General features: G+C 37.6%; 1 protein-coding gene across 4 annotated transcripts in view; it reads right to left on the reverse strand.

Annotated features, from left to right (window-relative positions):
* Positions 1-348: 348 nt before the first annotated feature.
* The window catches only part of AFAP1 (actin filament associated protein 1), a 117763-nt gene continuing 96357 nt past the window's right edge, over positions 349-21754 (reverse strand). Inside the window, exons 10-19 of one of the 4 annotated variants that reach the window (XM_082759922.1) lie at positions 20935-21146; positions 18987-19132; positions 15254-15371; positions 11833-11947; positions 9878-10042; positions 9092-9282; positions 8239-8400; positions 6370-6432; positions 6226-6276; positions 349-3675 (exon numbers count right to left, since the gene is read on the reverse strand). In XM_082759922.1, the coding sequence (XP_082616048.1) occupies positions 6271-6276; positions 6370-6432; positions 8239-8400; positions 9092-9282; positions 9878-10042; positions 11833-11947; positions 15254-15371; positions 18987-19132; positions 20935-21146 (1178 nt within the window). In that variant the 3' untranslated portion in view covers positions 349-3675; positions 6226-6270. Of the gene's footprint in view, positions 3676-6225; positions 6277-6369; positions 6433-8238; positions 8401-9091; positions 9283-9877; positions 10043-11832; positions 11948-13436; positions 13695-15253; positions 15372-18986; positions 19133-20934; positions 21147-21754 lie in introns of all 4 variants that reach the window. The other 3 variants (XM_082759924.1, XM_082759925.1, XM_082759923.1) reach the window with 3 other exon arrangements.

The following is a 21754-nucleotide window of genomic DNA, read 5'->3' on the forward strand; positions in this document are numbered from 1 at the left end:
GTGCAGTCTGATTTTGATCTACTTTAATTTCTCTGGGGTAATTTTTATCACTGTACATAAAAATGTACACTATGTTATTTATTAATTGGTTTGACATCTAAGCAAATAGTGACAATAGATAAGCAGTGCCTTCTGCTTTGAGTGCTAAATGCACTGAACTGCTGTTTTCCATTGCTGGGCTCTCTTTTAGATATAGTGTATTCAAGTTGAAGAAAAAATGTACATTTTAATGTGATACAAAAAAAAGTGACATAAAGAAATATATATACTTTATATACTATATACACTTTTATATACCTTTTTTTTTTTTTTTTTAAATAACAGGAAACAACAATGCAAATACTTCTTTTATTTATGACAGGTAACTTTATTAATAATGGTCTTGTATCTGTCGCACCTACCAGGTGCCAGTCTTTTTTCACACTCTGCAAGACTTCCTGAAGAATAAACTAGAAAGGCATGAAGTTAGTTGAAGCTACTAAGACACACATGTATAGGAGGGTCTGTTTTGGACTTTTTTTTTTTTACAGAAGTTTCCATGAATGTGTGCCAAAAATATTAAATACATTGAGAAATACAGTAGAAAGAATATATTTACAGTCAATTATAATGGGCAATCCAATAACAAAAATAAAACAAAAACTTTTTTCATGTTTCTTTCATGCTTTTTTCACAGAAATTTTTAAATATGATTTTGTTTTTTAAAAAATACAATAAGGAAATAATTACATTCTTAATATGAGAACATTATCTTACAACATACAGCATGGGCCAATTAGTTTGAAAGTGTCATAAATGAAAAAAATAAGATACTAAATTAAGTATTCTCCATTTCAAAATTCAAATTGCCACAATCATCTCATTAAAAAAAAAAAAAATTTGATCCCCTAAGATTATGATCTGTTTTTTAAAAAAGCATCACCCATTAAAAAAAAAATAAAAAAGCACCTGGTATAGTAACAGGAGTTTGTTGAGGAAGCAGAAGTGTAACATTTTCTCAAAAGACATAGAAATGCAATGGTTTAAAATACAATACATTTCATTTTAAAAAAGTCATACTGCTCTATTACTGATTGCCTGGTGACCCTGAAATCCTGAAAACATTGAAAATACAAGCTCTGTTGCTTTTTATAAAAATTGCACAGCAACAGTACTATTAAAAAAGAAAAAGGAACATTTCACAGCACTGAATGTGGTCCATTGAGAGATTATTTCTAGTGGGTTTTTATTTATTTGTTTCCTCCTTTGAAAACATTGGCCATTACAAAGAATAGACATGTCACTAAGGCTAATTGCAATGTTACCATTAGAGACACGCAATTATACAGTATAGGGTGGGGAAGTGGCTTTAAGGAGCCTCTGCAGGAGGATGGGCAAAAGGGGATGGAAGATACAATATTAATATTAGGTAAATAAGTCTCACTCAAAGGAATTTGGCTTTCGATTACTCTGCATTACTTTATGCGGGACCACTTCTTAATGGCAACTGTTACATCCTTGCAAATGTTTACTAGAAGCCTAATTTGCATCATAAATATGTACAGATATAAATTAAATATTTATTGAAATATACAAATAAATAACTTAATTTGAAATAAAAAGCCTAAATGAACTTACTTTTGCTTCAAATTTGTTTCTGCTGTTGTTTATGGGAACTTGGTAATGTTTAGTCCATAGTCATACAGCATAGAAAGTGCCCTCCACTTACAGTAATAAGTAAGCAGATGACTGAAAATAATATAAAAAAAATCCTGTTTTTGATGAAAAACACACTGACACTTGCTTCCCTATAGTATTTGCATTCCTGTGGCACTTTGTACAATGCACAGTCCCAGGAAGCAAAGAGCCTTTTCCAATCTAGGACCCCATTTCTCCTCTGCTAAGGGTCAATGTGATGCCTGGCACATTTGGGAACAGGATTTAGCACTTCTGTGTGCACCATTATGGACACGCTTTTCAAAACCACTTGGCATACACCTGATTTGTGGGAGCTGCTAAGTGCTGGGTCTTTCTGCTAGCTCTGTGCTGGGGCTCTGGGCTTGCCAATCCTAACAGTTCCTTCAGGAAGTCCTTTGGTGTCCTTAACGGGACCTCTGGACCGTAACAGGATTTGATCCCTGATAACTACTGTGTTGCCAGCTTCTGTGATTCTACTTGCAAGTCTTAAGTACAGATTCCAGCACTAACATCTCTGATTATCTTAAAATATGAGTAGTATTTTAATTTTTTTAATTAATTTTCTAATCCTCATAGTTGAGGAGAAAAATCATGAGAATGTGATTGAAAGCTCTCCAAAGGCTTTAAAAAAAAAAAAAAAAGAATAAATTAAAAGAACCCAACTTATTATATATTTTTTTCTCTCTCCTGATTTTTTTAAGCCAATCTTGAGATTTTAAAGGACTTCAGCTGGCATTTTACTGCACATAACTTTGCAGGAGTGACATAGAGACAAAGAAGAACAGGTATCTACAATTTTACAGACTAAAATGCAAGACACAATTTCCTAGTAAACAGAAATGGACTCCTGTCTGAAAAAATCCCCAATTCCTTGTAAAAAGATTTATAAAAAGAGCCTTAAAATTATCATCCTTTCAGTCTCATCTTCCTCAAAAATAATAGCTGAGGTCTGAAAAGACGAAGGAAACTAAGTACAGCAGTGTTCTATAACTCAAGTTTAACAATACTATATTATTTAAAAAACAAAACAAAACTGACCACATAAGCTATTCTGAGTTGCCATTATCTGTTGATTAATTTCAATCATTTTTCTTTTTCAAAAAGTATAGAAAAGAAGTAATATCTAAAAATACCTGTTTGCCATTTTAAAAAGTCAGGAACAAATCATTGCTTGACAACATGACCTTTGAAAATGACTGGTGCTTCAGAATAAAGAGAATGTACTAAAATGCTTTTTTTTTTTTTTTTTTTCTTCAAAGCATGGCAGCTTTTTATCTCCCAATGACAAAAGTGACTGTCTTAAAAAGTATCAGAGAACTCTTCACAGCTAAGTTGTGTCATTCCACTGTTTCGCACTGCCACTGAGGCCAGTGGTAATGAAGAGCTCCTGACTTCTCGGTTCAAGAAGGTCATGAATGACCCTGTGAACACATTTCTTCAGTTTTCTTTTGCCACATGGACAGCAGTGTGACTGCTAATGAGCAAACCTTGGCTCAGCAACTTCTGTGGCAAGCAGAGTTCTTCAAGGCAGTATTACCTGCAAGAGCACATACCTGAAATGATTTCACATCATTCTTAAAGAACGCACTTATCTTCAGAGCTGTTCAGGTCATCTGATGCAATGTAATTAACATTGCTGCTCTATACTGTTTCAGCAAAGTAAACTTTCAATTGCAACTATATGCCTCTTTTTACGTACTATGGTTGGTTTGCTTTTTGATTTTCATTTTCGTTACCAATGAAGGTGGAAATGAAGAATTACATGTAATAAAAAGGGGCACACGTAGTTACATAGCAATACAGTAGAGGGAATACAGGCAAATTAGCGCCAAGCTACCATTAACTTAACAGAATTATAAAAACCTCTTATGGTGTATCACTTGATACCACTTTTTAGATGAGTCTTTTGCAGCCTATGTCTTGGTCCATAATAGGTAAGGCCTTTATGGAAAGTGAGTGGTTTTGCTATACTTATGTTCCATTTTTCATCTCCCATTCCTGGAAGGGGGAAAGAAAGATATGGAAAATGTTAGAGAAATCAAAATATTTCACTGATGTCATCAGATCTGCTAAGCCAAAACCAGCTGAGGTCAGTAACAGTATTTCCACTGACTACTGGATCCAGCCATCTGCCCACAGATTAGTTAGAGAATGTTAACAAGTATGTCCTGATACGGTCTGTGCACAGCCTCCACCCCTCTGCGACTACATATGGCAACTTTTTTCTAGTACTTTCTAGGGCTTTCTAAATTACATATGTGAGAGAGAAGTAAGCACTCAATATCTCATAGCTGACACCAAGTCATTTTAGTCTTACGTACTCTTCCATTTTTTACTGTAAAATTCTTGGTAAGCACACATTATGGCTAAAAAGAGATGCTTACAGGCAGCGTAAAGTTAGGTAACACTGTCTTCATTTCCCATATACAGAATCCAAGTTGACCTATTGCTCATTAAATTTAAGAAATCCCTTTTCTTTTCCATCCCTCAGTTTCTCTGCCTGTTAACTGCAGATAATGACACCTACCATCCACAGCAACGCATGTGATCTATAATGCTTTCACCCATGTATTTCAGATAAAGGTATCATGATTGCCATTTCTTCTGCCACAGAAGTGAAAAGTCGCAATGAGTTTGCTATAGCTAAACACCTCATCTAAGGAAACTTGTTGCTATTGACTTGGGTGATATCTACAGTACTTCCTAATATTACATCAGAAGAGAAGATGTGAAGAAGGATGGGCCAAGCCTAGGACATGCATGATGTACCAGCTCCCTTAAACACATCCGTACAGAGATCAGGAAATAATGAAGTGCCAAAGGAGCTGGCCTCTTGCTGAAGTAATCTCTGTGGAGCAATTCCACAGCTGTTCCTAGCCAGGAACCGGGGTCTACAAATTCCTCTCCCACCCATCGACTCTGCAGAGATACTCTGCAGGAAGCCTGTTAAGTTGGCTCCCAAGCTGAATTCCTGAGTTTAACACTCATTTCATGCTATTTAAGAGCTCTAGCTGAAAACTGTTACTTATGTATGTAAATATCAGTTTCTGCTGCTGAAAGCAGTAAAAGCATTAGTTTGGCTGAACAGCTGCATGACCATGACACCTCTTCAACTATAGTAAAGCACCACTAAAATCACAGTCATTGGTTCTAGCAACATAAGAGGAAAAAAAATAATAATAAAGCAGGTATAGAATAGGTTAATATTTTTTAAATTTTGGGTATTTTTTTTTCTTTCCATTTATTAAGATATAACGCATTTTCCCTTTTCAGTTAACACTTTAAATTAAATTAAACCTAAACTTAAAACACAGGATTGGTGAACTCTAGATTACTTTGAAAAAGGATGCTAAATATATATTCCCTAAGTCTACGCTGCCAAGCCTCTAAAGGAAGTCCTTGTCTGAGCAACAGGGAAGATATTTATTTTTTTTTAAATATGTGTTAAATAAGCCTTGAAAGCAGCAGTTTATTCTGCAGGTGCCGAAGGAACATCTCCTTTGTTTCCATTGCTCCAGCATGGTTCAAGTCAATGAAAGAATGTTTAAGTCAACACTGACAAACTGAGTGAGAGCTGGGAAACCAGGAGTGCTCATTTTCTTCTCCAAGCCCCAAACATGAGCAAAATGTAAGCTGCTGACCTTCACCAATACAACAGTTTGAAAACAAATTAGAAGCAATCATTGCAGTCTCCTTGCTACACATAAAAATTTGATTTTAGAAAGTCACTTGACCTATGAAACACACTTAAATAATCACTTTATTCTTGCACAGCAATGATATTGGGAGTATTTTACTTTACTCACAATGCTAATGCAAATTGTGACGTTCTACATTTTAGTTAGAGTCCCCATTGCCAGCACAGTAGATTACCAAAATTGGTTAAAAAATCATTCTGACTGCTGAAAAATATACATTCTTAAAACAAAAACAACAACAACCAAAAAACTGATGAGGAAATGAGGAAAATTAAAAAAAAATCCAGATAACTGTATGCATACATATGTACAGTGTTTGTCTAAGTACTCAACCACCTTGTTGCTGCTTTCAGATTTATCCCTAGATCTGTCTTCTTACTTCCCTCTGCATTTCTCTCTCATGGTGATGCATCTGGAGAGATTTCTGCTGGAGTAGAACACCCCCCTGGGGGCAGCACTCTGCCACACAGCTCTAACACAGCAGGCTGGACAGTGCACACATTCTGCAGCAGCAGCTGCCCCAGCAGAGAAGAGCGCAGTGCTCTGGGCTGCTGAGCACAACAGTGCCAAGAGGGTGGCTGCAAACAAAAGGGTGGCTGGTGACAAGCTCAGCATCCTGGGTGCAAGGGCGGAGTGAGAAGGGAGGCATTCGGTGCATTGAAATGCATAGTGGAGAGGAAAAGGAGGAAAAAAAAGGCATTTTGAATGCTTATACAACCATAACAGTGGGCGATTTGCCAGTTGCTGAATACACAAGCATTAGCACGGACATGAAATCCGCTTCACTCCCACACATTGCACTGACATTCATGCACCAAGAGCCAAGTAAGTTCTGCTCTGGGATACTCACGTGTGACTCCCTTTGTTTAGCCACATCTATAAGGCCTGGGCTCACTCATAACTGCAAAAGGCCAAAAGAATTGAGAGCCAAATTCCACCCTCGCATATGCACATTTAACTCCCACTGAAGGGCGGGTGTGCTGTAGATGCATACCTGATGGCAGGATTTGGCTGCTGCTCCTTGCGAATGGGCTGAGCACAGCTTGGGTTGCACCGTCTAATTCAGCAAAATTTCACCGTTAATATTTAGTGCACGAGGTTTTTAGGAAAAAGCTGTTAAAGCTGAATTGGATACTTTGAGTTATTTTTCCCAGGGTAGGAAATGCACTTATTAGCTCCATAGCCTTTCAGATTAGCCTGATTTTATATGCAAGATTCCTCTACAAAAGGACTTGACCAAAATATCGTGCCATCCAAAGTGTAGCGATATCAAACAGCACAGCAGGATGCACCATTCTCTATGGTGCAAGTTGCACACAAAAATTAACTACATCTGGAAGGTATTCTTTACATCAAAATTTTTCAGGTTTTTATAGTGCCCAGGTTTCTTCAGCTCTAACGACTAAATGTGCCTGTCTAGTCTGTAGCACGTCTGAAACAAATCCATGCTCCCTTTTGTCAAGACTGTGCTCTAACTGCTAGACCATATTTTATCAGTAATGCCGAGCTAACATGCAAATCTAAGACAAAATGTGTTGTTAGAGATAATACCTGTCTGGGACAAATTATAGTATAATTGGCGTACTTCAGAGTACCTGAATCCTTCTTCAGGTTTGAAACAGAAACATCAAACTTCAAAGTTAAATAGAACTGAAACTAATTACTCCCAGTTTAATTATTGTTATCTGACTTAAATGACAGAAAAGGCCATTGATGCCCATGAAAAAGAGGGAGAAAGGTGGGTGGGAAAGTGCTCACTTAAGGTACAGCACGAGAATTAATTCATGGCTTGGGCAATGTAGGGAGCTTAACGGGGACTGGGAGAGACACAGGGAGAAACTGGGATGTGTCATAAAATCAAATCATTTGGTGAGCTGATGATGTTTTATAATCTAGTACATTTAGGTGCCAGGCTTATGCCTGACAGATTTATCACTGTAAATGTGTGTTATCAATGAAGACTGTAAATGCTTTTAAGGAAAGTTACTTAAAAAATCCCTATTTTGCGGAGTATTTTATTATTTTGAGAACAGAAAGCGTCTACTAAGAAGACAGATGTCTAAGATTATTATTGTTTATAATTACAATTAGCAGTGAATTACTAAATCAACAACAGCTCGGGGCAGTGCTATTACTGTCACCCTTGGTTATATGCTGCCCACGTGCTTATGTTGCTGGCAAATTCAGCCCACTAGAACGGTCATGCAAATCTCATTGAACGTAAAGCACAAAAATGGAAAAAAACTTGTAACAATACAACACGAATGCAAATTTCAGCTTGTCTTGTGAGATTACATTAAATTAATTTCTACTTGAAATGTACATTAAGAGTAGTTAAATTGCGTAATGCACTTTCAATAACTGTAATGCAGAACCATTCTGTTCTGTGTCAGCTGGCAAATACCAAACCTGAAAATGTGTTGTATCAGAACACTTACTATAACTTTTCAGCCACTTTTCAGCTATACTGGTTAGTATAACTTAGTGGATTTTGGATGGACTGTTTACACCACAGACCACTTACCTTGCAAATTAAATTTATAAAGGAGCAGAGAAAAACAGGGAAAGAGAGGGAAGTAGAACTAAATCTGTCTGTCAAAGTACTTATCAATTCTTCCATAAACAATTCCGTGAAACCAACCCTGACTGGAGGGCAAGCATGCAGTATTTATAAAGTAATACAGATAATCTAGATATTGTACAGTCTCTTCTTAAACATAAATTTTACCAACAGAAGCAGAAGGAACCTATCTTTCCCTCTCTCTACCTCTGTCCCTCTACATGCAAATAAGACTTTTTTTTTTTTTTTTTAAAAAAAAAAGTAAGAAGAAGGACAGAGAAAGAAAGCTACACATCTTCTCACCTTTGCTTTTCGAAGTACATGACCTCGACATGGAGAATTATTTGATGAAGGAGGTCGCTTCAGAGCTGCTGCACTGTTCACAGGTATTGAGCACTCGGTATCACTGGTATCACAACTGGAGATTGGAGAGTTTTCCAAAGTTCGATGCTTGAAAATTGGAGACTAATAAAGAGTGAAAACCCTACCTTGAGTTTCCTCCAAATAATCACAGAGGCAGTATTATTCATCTAGACTTAGAAATACAGAAACTATTTTTAAAGAAATCATACTCACGATAACGTTGAATAAATGAAAATGGGGCTAGAACATGCTAGAACAATATTAGAAATAAAAAAAATACAAATTCTGTGTTCTGTGATGAAAATTAAAGTTCATTTTCTGTCATAAAATAACAATAGGTCATAGGGAGGAACTGACATCTCTCTTAGATATCTCTAATACAGCTACCCAGCTGCTTCTGGCACAGCTCAATAGCATGAGCAAGGTTGCCACGCTCCATCAAGAACGTGTGAGCCATTGCAAAGGGTGACAGTGGGACCAAAACAAGCAGGTCTCAGCCACTGCATGATGATTTGGTGTATTTAAAACTTCCTTTGGGATGGAGCAATGTCTCAGTTTATGCTCTTGCAAACTATTGAGGACAATGAGGCATCAATTTTTGTGCCTTATCATAACACAAATAATAGCTACACACATACTACATACATATTACCTGTGATTCCCATGTTTTCCTGCTCCCATTGCTCTAGAAAGTACACTTCTCTCTACACGAAAACTCTCATTTCACATCCATTTTACTGGAGCCGTTCTAAGCCATGGTACTGGGGTTTGCATATCCAGTGGATTAGCATACCTGTGGGCTTGATGTTCCTGACTTGGGCTCAATAGCTAAGCCCAGTGTGATGCCACCAGCCAAGGCTTTCTTAAGGCTCTCCTTCACCTCAGTGAGTTCTAGCTCCAGGTTTACACGCTCAGCCTCCTTTGCTTTACATTCCTCTTCCAGCTTCTTTAACTTGTCTTCAAGAATTACTTGGGTCTTCCTGCCTGTCATCCACAGAAATGTTATGTCAACAATGAGCTTAAACTGACACTTTCAAAAATTATTTTCTTTTTAACAAAGTAAAGAACAAGAGTTCAAAACATCAATGACTTCACAAAAATGTTGCATATTTTGCAAAAAGCATTTTTCCATGTAAAAATCTAGTAACAGAAACCAAATGTTTTCTTTCAGGTTGCTTCCCAAGATTTCTAATCTAGTTGCAAATCAGTATTTGTTTTGTTATTCTCCCATGTCATGAAAGTATAATTAGCTAGTCACAATAAAATTATTCCTCTGTTCTGCTTAAGTCCCCATCACTGTTAGCTCACAGGTATACATATATATGTATATATATATACACATCAATTCATATAAATGCACACATATATTCATACATCATGTATGTATATATGTATAAAAAGCAAATATAGATATTACAGAGTATAGTTTAACATCAAAGTCAAACAAATATAGACATTATAGAGTATAGTTTAACATCAAGGCCAAACCTCATGTACTGCCACACCTTCATCACACAATGCAAGGCTGGGAAATTAAACATACTGTGGGCAGGATTCAGCACAATAAGGCACCTCATACCAGCATTGACTTCAATGGCAGCGCGTAGATCTTTTCTTTCTTTTCGGAGCTGGGCCAGCCTATTCCGCAGCGCTTCCTTCTTCTTTAGTAGTTCCTCCTCTTTGCTCTGTAACCTTTTTGCATCTGCCTCCACACGATTCTTGCCATATTTGTACTGCTCTGCATCTGTACATATTAAATGGCAGTGATTTATTTGATCCAGTTGGTTCCTGCCTGCTCCCGTTCAAATTTTGATCACAGTTTAAAATGGGACACACAAAAAACCTTTAGTTTTCTCAATTTAACTTTGGGTTAATCAGGCTTTTGTACCATAGATGTTTTTGTACAGATGCTTCCTTAGCTGTTCAGGCAGTCCACTGCCTCAGTGACTTGCTTAAATTAACAGTAAAACCCCAAACTGTGCCCTAGGTCTGAACATCACAAGAAGCACTTCATGAAACTGGTTTAATGCCACTCTTCCACTGGCTTTTTCTGAAGGTCTGTGATTCCTAATGAGCTCTGAAGCACAGCTACAGAAATGCTATGGGACACATAGTTAGTTCTCTAGGTTTCTACGTGAAAGATGAGAAATACCACATCATTTTTTTTTTTTTTTTTTTTTAATGGCCTTGCCGTTCTCTGTAGTTCAGAGAAAGAAAAGGAGGCTTCTCTTTATCTCTGAAGCCTTGATTTTTAATTGAAAGTGGTCAAAGGAAAAACTTCTTGGTTGCCATTTTTACCTATTTTCCATTTCTATTTCAAGTACCTACAACACACACCTTTTCTCATCTGACTGAACAGAACACAATGTTACTTTAGAGCTTTCTTTCTTCTTTATTTTATTTGATTTTATAATTTTCCACACAAATGCTTTCTTTTCCTGGCTCACATATATGTGTTCTAATTTATTTCACAGCCACTTCTATACCTGTGCTCCAGCTGTAGACTCAAAGGAAATAGGTCACCACACAGATCAGTTAGTCTGCATATTTGAAGGCAGTCAAATTCACCTAACCCATTCCTGACCAACAGTTGTCTAACCAGTTTTAATTGGTCTTTAGCATCTGAGATGCCTTTACTACAACAACCTATTCCAGTACAAATTGACCTGTGCAGTTAGAATGACACTTTTTTTTTTCTTTTTCCTAAAGTCTAACCCAACTTTCCCATGTTCCAGTCAAATCCACGACTTCTTAAAAAATTACCATGGGCTGAAAAAGCCATGTTCATTCCTTCATTAGCAGAAGCCAAATTTTGGAATCTATATCTTAAAAATTATAACTCTTTTCTTGTCTCTTCTTCTTTAAGGAAAACTATCCTTGTTAGGCTTGTTTTTAATTGCTAAAAATTATAGTATTGGAAATTAGACAAGTTTCTCCTCATAAATTCCTTTCTTTCTACAAAATTCCTTTACTGAGCATCTCAGGATATTACCTACAGGCAATCTACCTGCCCAGAAGAATCCACATTCTGAATTTGCTGTTTATGGATTGAAATCTCATCTAAGGAAGCTTTTGAGCTTTATAGTTATCTTCATTATTTTGTTGTACCTTTTTCTTTTTCATTAAAGATAAGAGTAAATCTGCTTATGAACAATATAATGTTCTAACGCATTTCCTAGCTTCTCATCCCGCTCTTAAGCAGAAATACAGAATTACCCTCTGCCTCAAATGAAGAATCATTACTGATTATTTTTTTCCTTCTGCTCTCATGACTTTTGGCAGCCACAGGGCCACATTTCATATTTATCATTCTGCACATCACAACCTTTTATCTCAAGGCATGGCTGGAGTAACATTGAGTTACCAATGTACATGCTATCTCCTATTCAAAACCTTGGTAGACATCTCCTGCCTAGTCTCTCAGACTGAAAAAAAAACCACCATAGTGGTTCTTTATCATTTGCCAAGAAGACAGCTGCCTTGGGTATCCTCAAAACTGCATTCACGGTGGCACCAGTGAGGAGATATACTTACTGGACGCTGTGCGCTTCACACAGGACACTGACTCAGGTTTCTTCGGTTGGTTGTTTAATGTTCTCACTTTTCCCGTGATCCCATTGGCAGTCGCAGGAGGTTTCTTGCCTTTAAACTGTTTGAAAACAAAAGTACAAATGGGCTCTGGCTATTCCTGTGCCACTAGCATTGCAGTTAACCTTTCATCAAGGGCAAACCTTGACAAAAAAAAAAAAAAAGTTGCTTGCTCAAAGAACCTTAATAGACTACACTGATCCAGCTGGAGACGGCGCATCCTTCAGGAATTTTGTCTCTGAAAGCTGCCTGCTCAGCAGGATACCAGAAGTGAAAACACTGGGAATCACAGGATAATGAGTGGATGAACACCCCATCTCTAGTGATATCCTGGTTTCCAAATTATTCAAAACTCTAGCATTTACTGTACTAAGCCATTGTGAGGCAGAAGAGTTTTACATCATAATTTCACACAGTGAAGTTTCATGAAACACAGGTTATTCAAAGTTAATTGCATACAGAAAGACCCAACATGGTTTGCCACACAGAAATTTGACACTTTCTTATTTACTATATGGTCTTTCCATCACTGCGGTACATGGATTTATTATTTTTCCAATGATACCATTATTGCACATTTTAAAATATTAGGAGTTAATGCATCAACCTTTAGCTGCTAGTTAAAAGTTTTCTTTCTTTAAAAAAGACAAACCCTCATAATGGCCAGACAGGTCCAGACCATCTTGGAGGTCTTTTTCAACCTTAATGATTCTATGCTTCTATAAGATTACCAGGAAAAGTATGTTTTACATCCAAGGGGAGCAGTATGGACTGAAACCTGGGAGAAGAAATGCTGTCCTGCTTACTCCTGGTGTTTCCATCTGGAATGTGTTAGACAGGCATGAGGCACACCTGTGCCACGGTATTTTCACTTGCTTCTAAAAGCTTTTGAGGACTGAACTAAGAGTGCAATGAGAAGCCTGCTGCAGCAGAGTAGGATCAGCAGAATTTATTGCAGAAGCCCCTTCTTTGATTATGCAGCTTCGCTGAATGCTAATATTTGAATATGAGGTTTTTGTAGGGTTTAAGTTAACACATAATGCAAGAGGTACCTTTCGCAAGGGAAGTAACTCTTATCTAACTGTTCTGTTTCAGATTAGATTGAAAGTCACACAGCTCTGTGATACTTTGACAGGCTTATGACCAGCTTTTGGAGACTGTCACAACCAAGCCCTATATCACTTTTTTTTTTTCTTTCCTAGTCATTATTCCTTGCCTAAGGAGACAGAAAGAGGCTTGATATGAATTCAGGTTAAGTTTAGAAGAAAAAAAATGTTTTTTGTTTTTTTTTTTTGTATTATCTGCAATCTGTAAATTGTCAAGAGCTTGTGAGGAAGGCCTTCCCCATGTGCCACAAGGAGACAATACTTCCACAGCAGAATTTACAACTTAGCAAAACTGTTTTATGGGCAGTAACTTATGACTAAACCTCAAGCACTTCAGTGTTCAGATTGGGTGAAGTATTCCAACATCCTTAAGAAAACAATCAGATAAACAGAGCAGAAAAAAAAAAAAAAAAACATTTTGTCAAGTATTAAATAGTACAGTACCTGCGAGACCGATCCCCTCCCCACAGCAGAGGTATTAGTGACAGACTGAGCAGAAGACAGATTGGATGAGACAGGGTGTTTGTAATGGTTAGAGGAGAGTTTGTCAGTAGATAACCTATTGGTTTTTCTGTCAGCTGGCGGATAGCGTGCAAAGATTTTTGGAGACGGCAAGTTATCGTACAGGCCTGCATTATCATAAAGCATTTCTTCTCCAATGTTCCTGCTACGGGAAGAAGGAAAGCCATCTTCTGGTTCCCACTGCAACACACACACTTTGGCAGTTAGTAAACAATACACCATGCAGAACCTAAATGAAATTAAAACATTAGTAAGATTTTTGACCATAGTAAGCCCTCTGCATTTAGCAAGCATATGCTTATTGCTCACACTTGAAGCTAACTACTTTGTAAGGTGGGAGAAGGCACAGTGTGGAAAGGAAGCAGTGCATTACATGGTTTATAGCCTTTGCATTCCAAATAGAATGAGCAAGCCAGTGCTATCCTATTACTTTCCCTGTTCACAGATTGTACCATCAGTGTTTAGCTCTAACACTGAGAGGGCGCAAGGAGAATGTGTTAACAAGGGATATCCACGGGCTGTGCAGATGAAGTTGTGGGATTACATCTGGTACATAAAGTGTTAAAAGTAATAATGCCTATAATGCCTAACAGCTAGCTGAAACTGAGTTTTGTTTGTTTGTTTGTTTGTGTTTGTTTGTGTTTGTTTGTTTGTTTGTGTTTGTTGTTGTTGTTGTTGTTGTTTTTCCTTCTTCAGGCTATATGTCTTTCCAGTGAATACCAGCTGCTGGAATGTTAGTATTACATTTTCTTTGCTGGAGGATTATTATTCTGAGCTAACTATCTAAAATAGCTACAGGCCATTTCCTTTTTTTATTTTTTCTTCAGAAAAATGGAAAGCTCAACAACAATACTCCAGTGATTCATTCAATCAATCTTAAAAGAAACCAAAGGACTGGTTGCCAAATATCCTTCCTTAATCCATCCTGGCTGTGGCAGTATGCTACTCATACAAAGGCTTAAGCACATCCAAGAGCTACACACAGAGGCTACTCACCCCCCATGCTGTTGCGTGCAGTTCCCAACAGGTTTTTTTTTCTTACTTTCTGACATTACTAAGACATGATGGAGGCCTGTACTTGCAGTCCACTTAGCACTTTGAAGCAATGAATTCTTCTGAGCGCAGCCTTAGTGGGGGCCCTTATGAAGAGCCCAACTTAAGGGCTTCCATATCTCGCCTGTAAATTTTCTTGAGGACCACGTATTACTTTGGGTTAATATCCATTATGTGTTAAATGCTATTACACAGCTGCCTATGATTAGCTCTGCAAGTTAGGAGGATGGAAGTGAGCCCTGTGACTCTCCTTTGGGATCTGCAGTACCTGCTCTCATGAGGAACGAAGCCCCAGGGACGGAAAAGTGTTGTTTTTTGTTTGTTTGTTTGTTTGTTTTTCAATTGAGACCAACAAGTGCCCAGTGTAACAGAGTACTCAATTTTGCCAGGTCTAGTGTGATTGAAAAATACCGCCTTAAGACAGTATCATATTCAAGGACTTGGCAACAAGTCGTCAACAGGCAACTGCTTTCTAAATGCACGTTGGCTCACATGCAGGTTAATGTAAGCAATATGTCCCACGCCCCTAATACCCTATAGGTGTGAGGGAAGTTTGCAGTCCCCAGTCAAAAAAATAGGACTTAATTTGGAAACTGCCCAGTGGGCCTTTTTAGATAATATAATTTTCAGATGTCCATGCATTCAACACATGCAAACCATTTGTTCTGTGTAAATTCAATTCTTACCGATCCATTTATGCAAGGAACATCATCATAATGAAGTGCCATTCCACTTGGACATGCGTAGCCATTGGCAGTGCTTCCCCGGTACGGATTTGTGGATATAACTCGCCTGTTCATAAAACTGAAAAAGGCAAAATAAAAATAATAAAAAACAGCACTTGAACCGAGCCTAAATGATGATTCAGTGGTATGTTCCCTGTATCTGATTTTGTAGTCTGGAAGCTCATATCTTCTCTCCTTCTGCAGGAAAGCTGAGGACAGTTTTCCCTTTGCTACTCACATGTTACTGCTAGCAGCCAATATTACACCATATGTTTCTGTATTGTATTCTTACAGCAGGGATAAGGCTGTGTGAAAGCCAGGATGGCAACAGCTGTAACTGCTCAGTGGCATGTTTACATGGGAACCTGCTGATATATGTTATAAACCAGCTTGCCAGTGTCACATAAATGTTCCCTTGTTGTCTGCATGGGGGATAAGCAGGTGTTTCTGAGTGCACGCATGTCTGGGGGGATGAGAACTTGGAAACTGGAGAAACAATAATTACATCCAGCAAAAAAATTGAAAAAAGAAGTGGAATTTGGATAAAATTTGAGTCAACACATCCATCAAAATTTGCAGGATAATTTATTCCCCAAATTCTGGGGATTTTTCATGTCCACGTCAGAACTTCTGGCTAGGTAGAGTTTGCACAATGGCACTATGCTTCCCAGCTCTCTGTCTGGGTAACTGTGCACGCAAATACTCCATATTCTCGTTATTGCTATGTTTCACACAGTGGATGTGAACCCTCTGAATGCTTCAAAAGGCATATATATTTTTCATTTAGTTTTCTCTTCCCAAAATCTATCTTGTAGTTTGTGTTACTGGAATTCTGAAGAATATCACAGCCTACAGCGGGCTTTGTGTTGAGAGCAAAGATCTAACAACACACAGACTGACAGAATCAGACCCAATAGCAATAACGACCTCAAGAGGTAGTTTTCCTTTCTAGCAACCTCTGAAATTGAATGAGGTATCAAATGAGATCCCAAATAATTCCTACAGATTCGGGTATATGTGAACAGGAAAACAAAGCTTTCCATCTCAAACAATGGGACTATTCAGGCTCTGTGGTGATATTCATAAAATATGACAAAAGCCCTACTAAACCTGAGAGGGTCTTCTGTAGTGCTGGCTGGAGCTCAAAAGTTCTGTGGTTTCAACATTTGCTTTCTTTTGGCTTTGGAATAACATCTAGTTCACTGAATTTGTTATTCAGAGGGAGACAGACCTCATCCAGCTATGGCTCACCTGAGCCATGGGAGAGCCAGGTTCACTGGAGGGATGAACCTGTCTGGTTGAGTGTGAGCCTTTTAGGTCTGCCACAGCCCCAGTGAACGCACAGCACAGGCAGTGCATGGGTGGAATAATCATTAGCTAGAAGATTTTCTTGTTAAAACAAACAAACAGTAAAGAGCCTAAGATAAATGCCATGATAAAAATGTTTATCATAGCTCATACTTCATTAGACATTATTAAAGGGCTGCATTTGTTTATTGCTCCTCTTAATGAAGAACATTACTCAAGTGTTTCTGGTTAGTCTGAAGGACTGCATTTGGAGCTGTTATTGTAGCTTTATTTATTTATTTATTTAAGTAGCTTCATTGAGAGTAATGCATAATAGCCAAGTCTGAAAACTGGGATATTCATTAATAACATCTGATGCACCTGCAGTAACTGTTTCCACCACCACAGTAAGCTAACATTTATATAAGTATCTGCAAACACTTCATAAGCATTATTTCACTAAGCCTCTCCAAACCGGTTTACAGAGGGATCCATGTAAAATAATTGTATTCTGAAACTGCTAGATGGGAAAGCCAATGGAAAAAAGTAATTGGAAACAACTTTTATTCAGCCTTTCCTAGATGCCTAATGATTTACATACAGGAAATTGATGGGATTATTAATGCAGAGCCAATCACTTGGCACAGTAACAGTCTCAGGAAAAGAATAACTAATAAATCGAAGTGGCTGAATGATAACCAATGCTGTAATGATAACTGTTGTTAATTTGGAATATTGATATTTGTCCTATAAAGGGCGGCAATAATATTTTGTTTACACAAGCATCATTGTCGTTTCTCCTTATTTTCTAGTAGTTGAAAATCAGCAGATGGCTACCCTACTTGCTTATTGACAAGCTTACAGTCTTTTTAAGACACCCAATGAATTTTAACTAATTCTTAATAGGGGAATTCTGCTATTTTGCAAGTTGTTTGACATTCCTTTCTAACATGTGGTCTAGTTGCATATGTTTTTTCACTTGGCTCCAATTAATATCACATTTGTTCAGAAAAGGAAAGCCAAGCAATATTCAAGGGGAAAAGGTTTTCATTCTGTTTCTTTCTTAAATGTGGTTATTGTGAGATGCTGACTGAAGCAAAAATACATGTCAACATAGGGTAAACTTTTTGAACCCTATTAACTTCAAATATGTAATATAAGTCTATAAGTGAAGTGCATTTTGATTCTATCAAAATTATCTTGGTTTTTTGTTTGTTTGTTTGTTTTGTGTTTTTTTTTTTTTCAAAACTGCGATTGTGATAACATTGAGTCATTTCCTATCAAAAGAAGTTCAAGCTAGATCCTGAATGAAACTGTGCATTTTCCCTTTCTAAAAGCTCTTTTAACACATAGCTAATGGAAGAAGAGCCTTCTTTAGGAAAGCTCTGAAGCTTTTGCCTTTTTTTTTTCATATTCATTCTGTTTAAAGTTATGACAGGCAGATGGGGTGTGATTCTCTAACGTATTGTCATGCGAATTCCATATTTGTGGAATTTGAAGGAAGTCTCATTTGGCAGAGATGAGGGATGACGTCTCTGCAAACTGTCTTGCCAGGCAACCCCTCCTGTGACCCCTGCAAACTGCGGAGTACATCTGTAGCAGGAGATGTTGTGTGTCCCAATTGTTCCTTCATTCCCATTTCTGAACAATCTTATCTAGCCAAGGAAAAATGACAGTCTCATCTCACCAGAGATTGCTTTAATGCCAGAATTAATTAATTAATTTACTTTGAACATGTAAATCACTCTATATGCTAAGTATGCATTACTTTTTTCAACACAGGATTGGTGATGGGGAATTCATTGGACTGATTTGCATTTTAAACATAATTTCTGTGCTGTACCCAAGACTCCTACCCAATTTCCACCTCCTAAATTAAAAACTAGAAATAAATTGAACTGGAGCTTGATTAAGTTTTTAATTAATGAGAAAAGAACTTAAGAAGGAAACATGGAGAAGGTGACTACTCAAGATGTAAATTTGCTGCACATTTTTAGTGGTTCTGTTCAGATACAAATATTAATATAGCCAAGAAGTAAATAATTTTAAACTGCATGGATGCATAGTTATTTACTTTTCAGCATTTATCCTCTTCTAGTGATAGCTCCAGGACTTCAACCAAAATAAAATATTAAAATATAGCATTTAGTAAGGAGACTTACTGGAAAAAAAATGAGTCAAGATTTGAGTAAAGTTGGATTGTGTCTGCGTTTTTACAGAACTTTAGCAGGATGCCAACAAGATAATCTTAAACACATCTATCATGCTGTGATGCTGAGACACTTAAGGATTTCAAAATCTGGTAAAGGGCTGGGGGGATTTGATAAGCTCTGTTGGCACCAGAGTTAATGTGCAGATATAAATTCTCACAGTACTGAAAACACGCGGGCAGCTGAATGCCTCTCACCAGAAGGTCTGTTTTGCAGCCTGGATGACGCTTGCCGTCATTTCCACATCGATGTAGTCATAGTGCAGAGCTCCAGGGTCTGTTGAAGATCCTGTTTCTGCCAGCAACATCCCTATCCATCTGCCCATGTCTTCAGAGGAAGATGCCTGCAAGGAGAGGGCAGAAGCATACATAAGGTCTTTAGTCAGCCACTAAATTGAGGTTGTCACAGAATTATTTCAAAATGTTGCATTCTTCTTGGCTGACAAATTGCTACCATATTATATGAGAAGCTCTGGCTTTCTTCTGCTGAATTTAGGAAACCCAGGATTTCTCACTAAATCTGCTTTGCTAGAAGTGTACTTTAAGTAAGCCATGTGCTCATCAGTTATGATGTAATATGAAGTGGGCAATCTCCATAAATGAAGAAAAAATAATCACTTATGGCTAGTTGATTTAAATTCAAGTCATGCTTATATTAGACCTCAGAAAATTGAAAACTGTAACAGAACTATTTTCCTAGGAAAGGCCAAGGGGTTTTAGTTAGGATGAATCCTGAGAATAAAGTATTATTGCCAAGTAGAAACAAGGAAAGAAAATAATGTTTGTTTTTTGAAAAATTCCACTTGCATTTGTCTAGCTGATGGCATTTATTTTCCTAGTGACACAAATAAAAACAAATACTGTTAAAATATGTTTTTTAAAAATCATATTTTACTTCAAGTCACTAATTGCAAACTTAAACAGCAGCAAAATAAACAATTGAAAAAAAGGTGGGAAAAAAGAAAGAGTGTGGTTTCTAAATTTTTATTTATTTATTTATTTTAACATTTCATGGCCTTTCATAGCTCTTTCAGCCGCTTTCTAGTTTTTCAAATTCTCTGAACTGCTCACATGCAATAGGACTTTTTGCAAGGACATGAGAATAGTATGACCTACAGTGGGAAAACCAAAGTGGTCTAAGTGCCTGTTCTGCCACTGAAAACAAAAGGTTGCCTCCTGCTAAATCTTCACTCTGCTTGACTTTAAGTGGCTTTGCATTTCAGCTTTCAAAATACAATGAATACAGCCCCCTGCAAAAATCACATTTCAAAGTCCAGTTTTGACAAGATCTGAAAACAAGGTCTGACATAATTGTTTAACTTCATTTTGGCTTTTCAATCACATCTTGCACTTGAATTTCTGGCAGAGATGTTAAATGCTCTAAATAAGACTAGACATAGCCACTGAAGGCAATTTTGTAGATCAGATGGGTTTCCTCTACCAGTTTGCCAGTCATCAGCAGTTGCCTACTGTTTTAGAACTGGGATCCCATCAGACTGGATCCTTCCCCAGGTCAGATCAGCAGTTGTCCAGGCTGCAAGGACTACCACTGTGCAGCTCCCATTCATCCAGGCACACTGTTACTGTGCAGGTAACACAGGTGAAGGTATGACTTCTGTGGTGCTAGGAGTATGTCACTGAATACACATGCAGTGTATAATGAGACTCACAAAGTTGCTGGCATAATGTCTTTTCCTACTGTAGAACTACATTAACTGAAATTCAGGCTGAACAATAGTTCATGTAAGTAGCAGACAAATGAGGGTTAAGATCTTGAGAGTTCCCATCAACAGTGGTCCATTATTTAATTATTGAGAAGTTATTTATCCAAAGTGATTATAATTCTGATACAAAAGTGTGCCTAGAGAAGAATCACAGAGATTTTAGTACCAATTCAATGGAACACCAATGCAGGGAAAAAAATCTTACAGAGATTTCTGAACTGCATTATACAACTTGGCCCTAAATCTCCGTTCCTTCTTTGACTATAATTCTTTTTTTTTTTTTTTCCCCTCCAGTATTTATTATCCATCTCAGAAATAATATTATTCCAAAGATTTTTGAAATGGCCCGTTAGTATGGAAGTGCTTCTCTAATTTAGCTTGTGGTAGTCCCTAAAAGTCATAGCCATTAGCAGCCACGGCACCTCAAGCACAGCAACCTCCTGCCCATTCCGAAGCAGCCGGAAGGTCAGGGGATGCTTTGAATCCAGTCCTGGGATGACTTCACAGCCACGGAGAGGGATAGAAACAATATGTGTCTTCAGATCTGTCCTGTCCTTGTGGAAAATGAGTTTATTATCTTTCACTCGGCACCAGCGCTCACGCCAACGGTTATTTGAGAGCACATTGAGATATCCTGCAACAAAATGAAACATAGGATGTTTTACTCCTGACTTTTTTTGGAAAAAAAATACAACTTACTTTTCAGTGTAATGCTAGAATTTAAACAACTTATTGCTCTTACAATAGAAAGTCCAGATGGGTTTTATGAAGACAAGTAAATGACCCTGCCCCACAAAAAGCATATAAAGATGTGATCCTGCTCACCTGCAAGTGGCTTTCTGTATCAGTCACTGCAGTGGCTGGGTGAGCAGGAGCTCACCAAACCCCAAGACTTTAGTAAGAAGGGAAGAGGGAGAGTAGTAACAAGTAGATACACGGCTGATGTGCTCACACAACTTTTTCATAAAAGAACCACTTTCATGGTAATAATGGTTTTGATAATTGTGACTGCCCAAATTTTCTGGGAAAATCACAGTTCCCATTATATAATTAGGTCATGAGCTGGCTTCTGTAACATCCACAGTCAGAGTCCCGAAGACCTACTAAGCTCCTTCCACTCAATGACAGTTCATTCTGCTTTGCCAGGAGGAACAATTAGCACAGTTAACTGTACACAATGATGTTACTGGTTCTGATTTCATTTAGAAAGAAGAATGCAATACTTCTAAAGAAGAATTTTAA

Source organism: Aythya marila (assembly GCF_965140915.1).
Source record: "Aythya marila genome assembly, chromosome: 4".
Taxonomy (NCBI): Eukaryota; Metazoa; Chordata; class Aves; order Anseriformes; family Anatidae; genus Aythya; species Aythya marila.